Below are 12,977 nucleotides of genomic sequence, written 5' to 3'. Positions count from 1 at the left end.
ACTCAGCGGATCCTACGGTGTCAGTGTCACTGGTTTTGCTCCAGAGAAGGGCGACCCAGCTAGCTGAATAGTAACTACCCAGCTACAGGAGAGCATATTTTAGACAGCTTGTGATTATTTCACCAGGGGTTAAATGAAAAAGTTTCCCCTCCCTTGAGACATTATTGGGCTTCTTAAAGAGGAGGTGAGAGAGTGCAGGCTCTCTGTTTCCCCTGTCACTTTCTCTGCTTAATGCTGCAAGTTACCTCGACAGGTTCACAACTTTGCATGAATTTAAGAGTTACCTGAATGTGTTGCAAATGGAGAGCAGTCTGGTGGTTAGGTGTGTGGCTGTAGCTAATTAACCTTTTGTTCACTTTTAAAGAGTATGGTCTGGCTAACAGGTTAAGAATGGCTACACATCAAACACAAACTCAAAGAAACTTATTCAGATGTTGAATGTAACTAGAAAGTAGTAACCTTCCTTTGAGACGCTGAAAAGTTTTCTTAATTTGCTTTTGCTGTTAGTCATCAGGTACACCAACAAAGTTTCACAACGTTTGTTTTGTGGTTTGATAGTTGGCTTGACTCAGTTGTTAAAAGATAAAGTCACGAATTTCACATTTAATCTGTAGCAGTTGGTGGGTTTTTGTTGCCAGGTTAATTTCAGTCAAATCTGATTAATCTCAACCTACACAGTCAGGGATCAATGAATAATGGATTGTTGTTTAATTTCTAGAGTTCCTGAGTCAGTCCTGATCCTGAATATTATTAAGAAATAGTTCAGTACAGAAAACTGTGTACAGGTCTCAGAGTGGATTACTGTACAACAAAAACCATAACAAAAAAGTTGTACACAGCTTTTTGTCCAATAAATTGCCCCAAAGGATGTCATTTGAGTCAGCGCTGCATGGGGTTGAAAAATACGTGTTGGAAACGAGGTTAATTTGAAACTGTCAACGTTTTTTTAATTTTGTTTGGGATGTTTCCAATTTCAGTTAAATTCAAATTAGTTTTTTTATGTTAGTTTGTTGAGTTTTGTTCTGATATTTTCAAAATGCTTCCTTTTGGTTTAGTTTTATTAGTTTGAGTTTTGTGTATTTTATTATTTGTCAGGGTCAAAATGGATAGAAAAGAATGATGAAAAAACAACACTGTAAAGAGAGGTAATCAAATATAAAACGGATTTAAGTCAACAAATATATTTTTTGAAACTGTAGTTGTTATTTTGTTACTTTTTGTTAAAGAAAATAACTTTAGTCAGAATATAAAAATCCTTTGGGTGTTGAGTTGAAAAAAGAGTGACTCGCAGGTCTTTTGAGGAAGCAGCTTGAGGCTCCATTAACTGCTTGAAGCAGAACACAAACAACATATATATCTAAACAAACTGCTCACCAATGAGTGCCTGACTTGATGCTGTTAAAGAGCAGACAGAGTTTGGTGGAGAGAAATAATAAAAATAATTTAAAGTTTTTTTCTGTTACTTTTTACTCCCTCCCACATGATAAACGCTGAGAGTGTAAGTCTGAATTGATTTTGAATTCAATTTAAGGTTCAAGGATTTAAAGGTTTTTATTGTCAATTTTCATTGTATATACGAGACATACAGGGAAAACGAGATGCTGTTTCTCTCTTCCAGCTTTTAAATATCTAAAATTTAAATATAAAATACAATAAAATATAATAAAAAAATGACTGTTTCAGAATAAGAGACCAGGTTGACCACGTAGATTCAACTGTCACACTTGTAACAGTAGCTTGTACCAGATACAGTCCACCAGTTCTTAATCAAACCCTGCTCCTATAGTTTTCCCTTTATACACTGCTGGACTCTAAAGAAATGAAAAAAAAAACTAATAGCATGTTCATAAAACATATGAGAGTCCACTTTTTCATATTAGCAACATAATGAATATAGAAAACAAAGCAGCAGGATTCCACTTTTTCAACTTTCTGTGAACAGAAAATCCTAGTGTTAACAATTGAAAAGTTGAATAAAGCATTGATTCAGGCAGGCCACGATGTCAAGCTGCTCTTGACGCCAGACCAGCTCAGCTGATTGTGTCAATGCATCCATTGGCAAATAGTAAAATGGGCGTTCTATTTAAACTGCTTTAGCTTGCCTAATCTTGCTGCTTCCCCTGCAATCAACTTTGCAACCCACCTCCACAGAAGCACCGGTCGGTGTCTTTGCCTCTGCTCTACCTGCCTTGGTTTTTCATATATGCACATGAAAGAGAGGGGAGATGCTCTCTCTCCCCCTCAGGCTTTGGCATTCCATGTAAGCACATGGAAGGGCAGGGAGCTCCAAGCACAGAGCCATACCGCCAAATATAACTTATTGCATGCGACTAATAAATTCTCTTTGACAAGAACGTTAATAAGCATAAGTTAAAAAACAATCCCTTTAGTTCACAATTTACCTCTAAAATAAGTACTCTATTACATAAACCCCGGTCCTGCTGTATGATACAAACACGCTCACACACACACACCCACACACACACACACTTCTTCCACCTGTCTGTAACCATAACTCCTAACTTACCAAAAGCTTCTTTCATTAACTAGCCTATATGTCTTCTTTTTCTACTCCCCCTCCCCTCTTCCTCGACCTTGGACCCTGTAGATTCGGATAAACAGGGAAGTAAGTACTTCACTGCTCCTTCTTCTGCCTGCCATCGCTCTGTTGTCGCTCTCTCCCCCTCTTCCCTTTCCAGTATCCTCTATCCACAAATGCTCAAAGGTCAGAGGGTTTCCAAAAAAGAGAGTAGAACATGTCCTTTTGGCTAATGATTTAAATTATACTCAGTGAAATGTGTCCTCTGCGGGTAGAGCACCCTGCTGTCTCTGTTAGTTCTCATAAGTGGCCAAGACTCAGAAAGTTTAGTTGCTATGGTGACCAATCTTAAGTGGAGGAGTGGTGGCATTGATAGTGCTGATGGTGTTTGGACGAAGCCAGAGGAATTGTGGATAGCAGGCCTCAGCGCTGGTCATCCATCTCCATTTCAAACATGTCCCTATTTATTTGTGTGCAGTTTTGTAACCCATTGTCAGCGTCAACACACCCCGCATATTAGCAAAAAGGACAAGATCTGTTATAAACATGGATGGGCTGTCAAGGGGATTTGCTAAGGATGGGTGTGTGGTGGAATTTATTGTGTGAAAGTTTTCAGTCATCCAAATCATAGTGATGGGAATATTGATCCAAAAGGCAAGCAGACTAGACCTCCCACCTGTTCCTGTTGTCAACAAACACAGCTGTCAGGGAGTCATTGTTCATAATGTGTTATAAAGACGGTTCAAAAGAGCAGCATTGCTCCTCTACTTGGCCCCCCACTTAACAACAGAGATTTCCTTCTCCTCTTTGTTATACCATTGTTTTGTTCACCTATCTCGAGTTCTTTCAATGTCTTCAGCTTAAGAAGCCTCTGAAGAAGAAGAAGAAGAAGAAGAAGAAGAAGAAGAAGAAGAAGAAGAAGAAGAAGAAGAAGAAGAAGAAGAAGAAGAAAGAAGAAGAAGAAGAAGAAGAAGAAGAAGAAGGAGGAGGAGGAGGAGGAGGAGGAGGAGGAGGAGGAGGAGGAGGAGGAGAGGAGGAGGAGAGAAGAAGAAGAAGAAGAAGAAGAAGAAGAAGCAGAAGCAGAAGAAGCAGCAGGAGGAGGAGGAGGAGAAGGAGGAGAAGGAGAAGAAGAAGAAGAAGAAGAAGCAGAAGAAGCAGCGGGAGGAGGAGGAGGAGGAGGAGAAGGAGAAGAAGAAGAAGAAGAAGAAGAAGAAGAAGAAGCTTGTCTCGTCTCGTCACATGGGGTAGACATGCGCAGGAATAATAATATTACCCCAACCAGGAAGAAACGATCAGATCAAGTCTTTTGCCTGAATATTCATCAGTCTTTTCCAATTAAGGTGTTTCTGGGAAGCGTTTTGTTCTGATCAGGATATTATCTTGATTATGATTGGTCCATGTTAACATAGCTGTGTTAACAAGTCAAGAGCCACGTTAATAACCATTTGACCACTGTGATCATTAGCTCACTTATAACCCAATTCTATTTCTGGCTCGATCCACCAGTCAGTTTAGAACCAACAGATGCTTTTGGCGCATCTTCAAGAACTGAAACCTAGTCCAGTTGCCTTTTGAATCAACATTAAGATTATCAGGATACAGCTGACCCTAACTTTGCAAACTTTGCTAAAGAAGTTGTTATCGGATCAACTTCTCATCCAGCTGTTCCTTTTAACATGAACACAAACCAAAGACATCCAAGGTGATGTGTCTTTGTGACAGGTGTCTCCTTTACCTGACAGGTTAAATAAGAAGCACTTATTTCCAGTACTTCTTTAGAACAGTTTCCTCGTCTCTCTTTAGTGTTCATGCTTCAAAGTCCCTTAGGTTGTCCTTATCCTGTTTTATTCCCTTCAAGGCTGTGGAGGTGACACCTCATCATTCACCCATATTCACCACATACTCACCGTGTGAAAACATCTCTCATCTGTATCAAAGGCTGTCACGTGCTTTGATATGAAGGATCTCAGAATGCTTCACCATACATATCAGAGTTTGCCTTGAACATAGTTAATTTAAGTGTAAATTCAAATATACAAGATATTCTTAATATGAGAGGTATGACAGGTGAGGATATTTTCTGAAGAATGTGTGGTTTAGATGTATAAATTAATCATCTTGGAGTTTTAGTGCCTGTCCAAAGTATTCATACTTTTCCATATGTTAAAATGTCACAGCTGAAACATTAAAATGGATTTATTGGTATTGCGTATAATGGAACAACGCAAAAAGTTTATATTTTTTAATTCCATTTCATAGATTTTTTTCCTGAATAAATTAATGAATGGCATTGAGTGCTGTGCTTTAAAATTTCAAACTAAAATCTGATTTAGCCAGCAGGTCCAAGGTTGACTTATTCATTCAACAGATGTATGCCTTTTGGACTTCTCTTCTTCGTGAATCAAATACCCCCATAAGTCTCTCTGAGAACTTGGGAAATGTGGAAAAGTCTGAAACATGTTAATACTTCTTTAAGGCACTGTATGAGACTTATTTTATCATTGATAAGAACTGATCTGTTTTGATGGGACAGCACTCTGTTAAATTTCTCATGGATTCACTCATTGATTACTCAGCGAGTGTCACAGACGGAATCACAATCACATTCTCAGAGATTGATCAGCAGTTTGTAAAGATAATGTATTTCCCACATGTTGCCTTGACTGCTCTATACTCTTGCTAAGTCTCAGAGGGCGGAGAGGTGGTCTGGAGTCAGCATGAGGTTAGAATTGATGCTAGAAATTGGCGTTACAGTTGCAGGGGGTGGGTCGGCATGTAGAGATGAAAGGGAGGGAAAAGAAGGGTGAGACAGAGAGACACCTCACTGTACAGCTGTGCCTGAGGCGCAGATGGCTTACTCAGCATGTCCTCCCTCTTCTCTCTTTCAGGGCTACCATCGATCCAACCACTTCATCGCCACTCAGGGTGAGTATCTCGGCAAGGCTGTGTGGGTGTGTGTGTGCAGGATGGTGAACCTTTTTTTTGCGGAGGTGTAATAGATGGATGATGATCAAGCCAATGAGCCCACTCATGCTCAGTCCCCTGTCCAAAAGCATCTCTCGGGCCAGTCCGAAGGTGATGTTGTGACTACAAACCTGTGACTGCTGTCTGAGTGATGCGACTGAATTAGTTATTGCGAAAGGGGAACAGTAAAGCACATGGTTATGTGAGGGACGGTGAAGACTGCGCAAGTGGTTATGTGAATTTGAATTCTGACAGGGTGAGCATGACCCTGACACGTAGCTATGATTTAAAAACGATTTATGTATACAAGTCTCTCTGATTCCACGGTTGGTTACACTTCCATGACAACCGATTCTTATCAGCCCTCTTGCAGGATGAATAAGCATTGAACTGAACATTTTAATTACCATCCAATTAGTAAGAAAGCCGGGTTATAAAGCTTCTAAGAGTTCTCTTGATTTGAAAAGGAAAATCTAAGTAAAATGCTAAGCTAAACTTGTTCACTCAACAGATTTGTGCCCTGAAACTGCTCTTGTTTGTTAATCAAAAAGTAAATAACCTAAATAAGTCTACTTGAACTCCAGGTTGTAAGACTTCACTTTCCACCTATATGTGTGTCTGCAATTGTTAAAAATTCCCCACTGCTGTCTTTTTTCCACCCCAAGGATTGTCAGTATCTAGGGAGCTCCCGTCACAAAGTCACTCAAGGTCTGCTCTTCTGCTTATCTTGCACCAGCCCCTGTAAGAGAGACAGAGAAATGAAATGTGTAGGAGAGAATAAAAAGACGTCAGCAGGGTTTTTGTCTGTCTGAGCATTTCTTTCCTACGTGAACCTTGTTTTAAAGTTGTACCTCGCCTCCTGAACGTCTCCTCTTCAGATGACAATGAGTGACTGATGGTCCTCCGGGCTTTCATCATCAGCCACTGCTGTTTGTTTTGTCACCCGTCGCCCCCTTTCCCTTCTGCCTGGAATCCTCAATAACGGCACAATCTTGAGAGATCAGTACCTTGTCGTCTGAGGAAGGACACTTACGTTGCATTAATACGAGATTTCACAACAGCGGAGACTCTCTGATTGAGAGCAAAGGCTTTGATGCTGTTGTCTTTCTCTCTTTCCTCCTTCCCACCAGGACCCAAGCAGGAGACTCTGTATGATTTCTGGAGGATGGTGTGGCAGGAAAATTGTTTCAGCATCGTTATGATCACTAAGCTGGTGGAGGTTGGCAGGGTAAGTGATGTGCATATGCAACACCACCAACGTCCCCATCCCCATCCACAAGTAGAAGAACATTTAGGAGGCTATAGGAAAGGCTGTCATGTTTTTGATAAGTACAGATCTCACAGAACTTTGCTGAACAGCATGACAGCGGTTTAGATGCACTGCATTTAAGTGAATACAAATATCACAAGCTGAAGCCTAGTGCCTCACTGTTAAAGGAATAGTTCAAAATGTATGCAAATAATGCTCCCTCTCATACCTGTTCACTAATAACAGTACAGCTATTTTGTAGTTTAATGCAACTAATCGTTTATTTGCACAGATACTTAGTTTATTTTTCATTTTCATTCTTAATTTTTATAATTGGCTACTATTGCATCTTTGTTTTATGGATAATGTGTGATTTTAAATAATTGTTTTTCTATTGTTTTGTTTTGTTGTGTGGACCCCAGGCAGACTAGCAACCACAATGTGTAAGCTAATGGGGATCCTAATAGAGAAATAAAGAAATAAAGCTACCAGTTCGTTAGCTTAATAAGTAAGACTGGAAACAGCTTGTTTTGTCCTAGAGTGTGTGTGTTCATGTAAATATATTAGGGCTGTCAATATTATACATTTTTTAATTGCAATAAATTGCATGATTGTCCATAGTTAACTTGTAAGTACTCACTTATTACTCACTTATTATTAATTAATTTCTTTTTATCTGTTGTAAATGTCACTGAAAGGGATATTTTCCCCCTTCTAATACTCTGAGCAAAATTGGAATGGACAAGTAGACTTGCTCCATGCAATGTAAGATTAATTTCATTGCAGCATTCCAAAAAAATGACAAACACTGTCCAGAATATTCTCCAGAATAACCACAAGGGGACTGCATGCTCAAAGAATAAACTAGAAGCATAGCATGACAAACTCAAGCCGAACAGGCAACTGATGGGTATATTGACCAAGTAATAATATCACTGAGGTACCTTGAACTTTCACAGTTAAAGCAAATAATCTCACATAGTATAATTGGCTATGCTGGATAGTTTGTATCACAGATGTTAGGATAACTTTGACAAGGAGGAGAAGGGCTCTCTGGATCAGCTGTCAGCTTGGAAGTTGATATTTGCGACGAATGCCGGTGGACCCAAAATAAGTTGAGATAAGATAATACTTCCCTGGGGGGAAATTTGGTTGTTTCAGACATAGTAGCAACAGTAGTAGTACCCTCAGTTCACATCTACAATGAGTACTAATAATAACTTTGGTCTTGTGGGGCTTTAAAGTGGAGGTTTCTTTATTCATTTCTGCTTAAAGAGGATTGTGTCTTCTAGTCATCCACAACAGCTAGAAGCATTTAGAGGTTAGCCACAGGGTAGCAGGTTAGCATCAGAAAGTTACAGACAACAGGATGCCGATTTCCAAATTAGCAGTCTATTCTAAAGAGCCTAACGTCAACCATGCCAGGTCTCCATGGCACTATTTGAAAAATACAGAAAATAGGCTCTACCTTGTGGCACTATCTGGTACTGCAGTTATATCACCTGTGGAATGACTAATAGCAGGCTGCAGGTCATATCACAGACATAAACTGTATGTTAACAATCATAGATTGGCGTTTGTGCGTAAATCCTGTGTCAAAAGAAATAGTTGTGTATAAAGGAATTTAAATTTAGGGTTATTTACCCATTATGTTTGACAGCCCTAATATATATATCTATATTCTCTTAGTGTCAATTAAATAACAAAACAGAGGAAAGGTTCTACACAAAGTCCCTGTGCTCTCCCTTGAGCACATGCAATTTACTGGATCATTACATTGGTTATCTTTTATTTGTGTGTTTCCAAACATCATGAAACTGTACTGGAGTGTTTTATAGAAATGTATATCATGACTATAATGATTATAGAGTCCATGAAATGTGCCATAAAGTACCTGAGATACATAAAAATGTCCTCTCTCTGCCACATATCTGTGGCTGCTAACTTCATATGTATGCTGCATGACTACACAGGTTTAATGGCTGTACTGCAATACTCTTGTTTTTCAACTCACATAAACATCCATAGTGTTTGTATTTTTCACTTCGCCCTCCATCCTTTTCAGTCTAGGCAAAAGAAACACATTACCTGCGTGGATGGTTAAAATGACACCATTTTTCTAGCAGCAGTTCTCCTACATCCAATTTAGTTCTCCATCCTAACAATTCTGGGAACAGTCAACAAACGAGGACTGGTCTGTGCAGCTGAATCCAAATAACACCTCCATTAAATAAAAAAAAATTGCCTCCTTTGTGCCTGGTGTTGGTGCAAAAGATTGCTGCCCTCCTGTTCATTACGCTTTCCACCATTATGTGATTATTGTGCCTTTCTTTTCTTTGCCCTCCGAGATGAAGTATCTGCAGAGGAACAAGTTGTTTTTGTTCTTTTCCACAGCGTTTGCAGCTCAGACTCTGTATGTTTTCAACTTATTAAATGCCACCGAGATTCTTAGTTCTAGTAAAACCAACAAAAGAACTTCATGCTTTTATTTTAATCACATGATTAGGGCTTAAGATGATTCCGCTCTTACTTTAACTTTTTTGATGCTAAATACAATATCTCTGTTAATAATACAATCGAGTTCTTCATGCTTAAGTAAATATCAACATTTTAAGATAAAAAGGACTTTCCTTAAATCCAAAATTGGCCTTAGGAAAGATTTAAGCTTTAGATACATCAAGTCAACTCTAACTAAAAGCTTCAGGTTCTCCATTTTTGCACCTGTAAGTAAAAATAACACACATCTACTGCCACTTGTTGAACTGTTTTACCTCATTCTTGCAGCACATTTCATGGAAGTACATTAGCAGGTCTCTTTCCATGAAATACAAAGTTTAAGATTCATTTTGGAACACAAATAGGGGAAGAGAAATTCCTTCTAAAGTGGAAGGTGATGTAGATTTTACAACAGTACACAGTCCTAGCATCGGTTTAAGGAACAGGATTTCCACAGGATAATATTTTCTATGAACAACTGAGGTTTTTTTTTTGCGTATGCTGCCTTAAGACTCCATCATTATCCTTAATGTCAGGCTATTTGAGAATGATCTGTGTTCAAAGGTGCGGTTGAAACAGTTGAACATTTTTGCTGCAGGGAAAAATGGAGATTCAACCTTCTATCAAACAGATTTATTTATGCTACATGAACTTCAGTTTTGCTGGATCATTCTTCAGGTACTCCAGCAGAGGGTTTGAATCTGTGGTTCCTCTGCTTTGAAACAGGTGAAATGCTGTAAATACTGGCCTGATGACAGCGAGATGTACGGTGACATCAAAATCACTCTGCTAAAGACAGAGACGCTGGCTGAATACACAGTTCGCACCTTTGCCTTGGAGAGGGTGAGTGTGTCTGAGGTTTACATTTTCGCTGCCATTGTTTGCATTTGTAAGTATTTCTGGAAATTTGCAGTATTACATTAACAGCTGGTTTTGGACTTACTGCTGATGTGTGTGAGGGCCATATGTTAAACTGAGAGGAATTAACACTAGTAGCTGTGTGAATGCCCCTGCCGTCTTTTCGACATAGCTGTAACAGTGTTGTGCCCCTGTTGGCCTTCATCCTGTCAATCTCCTGGGGGATCTCTCATTGGAGGGGCTCAGAGCGGCGCAGCAGTTGACAGTGGCACAAACACAGCGTTATCATCACACTGTCACATTCGCTCTCCACAGGCACACGGCTGCTTATTCAAATCGGCACGAATTTAGAAGCTGGTGACAGTTTGTTTTTCATAGCCCTTTTTTAAATTCTTTTTTTGGATTCCTGTCTTCAACAAATCTTTGCTTTGCGTTGCTTCACTTTGTCATCTCTGTACAGAGGAAGAAATTGCTGTGTGACTGCAGCAGCCTCCCAGAGTAGAGAATCCTCCCAGGTCTCCCTGAGCTCAGAGAGCCTCAGTCATTTCTTTCTGCGTGTCTGTCACTCCCCAGCTAGCTAGCATGTGACACCCGGAGGCCCTACTGTCCTAGAAGACCTAGCACCCCACATAAATAATGTCCTAGTTGTTCTCACACTGAACTGAGAAATCTGTCACTTCTATCGCAGCGGGGGAATGTCTCAGAATGGATGGGAGCATGTTTTGGATGAAAAAGTGGCCCTATGGGCTGTTGCATTGTGGGTAAATGCCATTTAAATGCAACGTTTAGCATGCAATGGTAATGTGTACTGTTTTTTCTCTGACAGAGAGGATATTCAACCAAGCACGAGGTGCGTCAGTTCCACTTTACATCCTGGCCTGAGCACGGCGTGCCCTATCATGCCACGGGACTGTTGGCCTTTATACGAAGAGTGAAAGCTTCCACACCTCCTGATGCTGGCCCTGTTGTGGTCCACTGCAGGTAGTCAAGTGTATCTTAGCAACAGCAACTACCTGCAGTGATGTGAAACCTAGCTAACAGTTATTCTTTTTAGTAAATATGAGTGGTTGTCACATTTCATTTTTCAAGAGTGCTACAAGAAACACTGTCAAGATAGGGATCTCAAGGGAGACTGAGGAACACTAGGATGTACAAAGAGAGGGTCATGGGATTGACGTAGGGTTGCAGTTAGCTTATGTAGGCTACTTTTCGTCAGTGTTTGTAAGACTACTTGTCCCATCAACAATATAAATGTTACAACATCAACTCCTTTTTAGAAATTGTAAGTTTAAAGGTGACATATCATGCAAAATTGACTTTTTAATGGTTCTTTACCTGAAATATGTTTCCCTGGCATGTCTACAAACCCCCCGAGAATGAAAAAAATCCATTCTGCCCCTGTTTTGATTTCTCCACCTTTCTGTGAATGTGTGTGAAACGAGCCGTTTCAGACTTCCGTGTTTTTGTTACGTAACAACAATATCCGGTCTGTCACGAAGTCAGAGCTCGGAGCTTGTTCAGCCCATAGACTGTATAAAATAATACTGAATCCCTCCCCCGTTTTTCATTACCTGCACAAATGTGTGCTAACAAGGAGCTTAGGAGGGAGGCATGCTAGTTGTAGGCTGTCTTAATAAACACAAAGGTCGGTTTTACTCCCCACGTCTGCAGATTTGACAACAACGACATACTGACAATAAAACAACAAGAAACACTAAATCTGTGACCAATCCTTCATAAAAGGTCCTGCTGCCTTTCTGGCAGAGGTCGGTTTTACTCCCCACGTCTGCAGATTTGAAGATCTAGTGGATGATTTTTATTTATCATGGATAAGTGCTAGCGCTAGTTAGCATAGCCACATAGCTACATGTTCGTAGCTGTGTACCAAGACACACGTCTACATACTGATAAATAAAACAACAAGAAACACTAAATCTATGACCAATGGTTCAGAAAGGTCCTGCTACAGGCGCCTCTCCATCAGGATCAGATTCAGAGGGTTGAAGTAACGTGATCTCTGAGCAGCCGTGTATATTCAGCCAACATGTAAACATTAGATCAACGTGCTGGAGAGCCGAGGCACATCCACTTCCTGAGGGGGCGTGGTCAGATAGAAAACAGAGTGTTCTGAGGAGGACTGAAGAAGAGGACTTTTCAGGCAGACCAAAATCTGATTTCAAAGTGTTTTTTTGAGCATAAACTTTAAAGACATGTTTTGGGGACCTCTTAGACCAATATATATTGATGAAAAAAGCGTGATATGTCACCTTTAAGGTTTCCCAAATAACCTTTCATGTATCTCTACCTTTTTTATGCTAAGTTTTACTTAAAATTAAAGAAAAACAACTTCATAAGAAGAACAATGAACATATTCAGATTTTAAAATGTTCAATTTGCAAAGTAGCTTGTCATAATTTCACTGTGAAAAAGTGTCTGAAGATTTTATCACAATAGTTCCAGAAAAGGTTGTAATAACTTCAAAGAAACTTTTTCAGGAGTGTTGTTTCATAAAGGGAAAGAAAAAACATAATGTACTAAATTGAAAGCTAATTTCAAATAATTTCATAGCAAATGTAGCCCTACTTGAAGGAACAACTTGTAATCTATAGGACCAAAAATAGCTAGCTATGGGGCAGAAAGTGTTGCGCATTAGCACAGAGTATGCCATGCATTATTCGACCCTGTTTCTAAAACAGTAGGGATGCTGTTTAAAATGTGAATAGAAACAGAAGGTGGTGATATGCATGAAACTGAAACATGTCATTTAATAGAGGACCACATATCAACTGTTGAAACCTAGAATTTAATTTTTTTTTTTTATGGGGGGATATATATTCCCATTTTCAATCGTATGCCAGCAACAGGTTTCAA

At 39.6% G+C, this 12,977-nt stretch overlaps 1 protein-coding gene across 2 annotated transcripts in view; it reads left to right on the top strand.

Moving 5' to 3' along the window:
- Positions 1-12,977, top strand: part of ptprub (protein tyrosine phosphatase receptor type Ub) — a 198,377-nt gene that overhangs the window by 170,190 nt on the left and 15,210 nt on the right. For both annotated transcript variants that reach the window (XM_034697921.1, XM_034697922.1), the window contains 4 exons: positions 5,428-5,464; positions 6,634-6,731; positions 9,975-10,091; positions 10,933-11,087. In XM_034697921.1, coding sequence (XP_034553812.1) covers positions 5,428-5,464; positions 6,634-6,731; positions 9,975-10,091; positions 10,933-11,087 — 407 coding nt within the window. The remainder of the gene's footprint in view (positions 1-5,427; positions 5,465-6,633; positions 6,732-9,974; positions 10,092-10,932; positions 11,088-12,977) is intronic.

Source organism: Notolabrus celidotus, chromosome 12 (assembly GCF_009762535.1).
Source record: "Notolabrus celidotus isolate fNotCel1 chromosome 12, fNotCel1.pri, whole genome shotgun sequence".
Lineage (NCBI taxonomy): Eukaryota > Metazoa > Chordata > Actinopteri > Labriformes > Labridae > Notolabrus > Notolabrus celidotus.
Note: the sequence above shows the minus strand (reverse complement) of the source record. Positions and strands in the feature narration are given on the sequence as shown.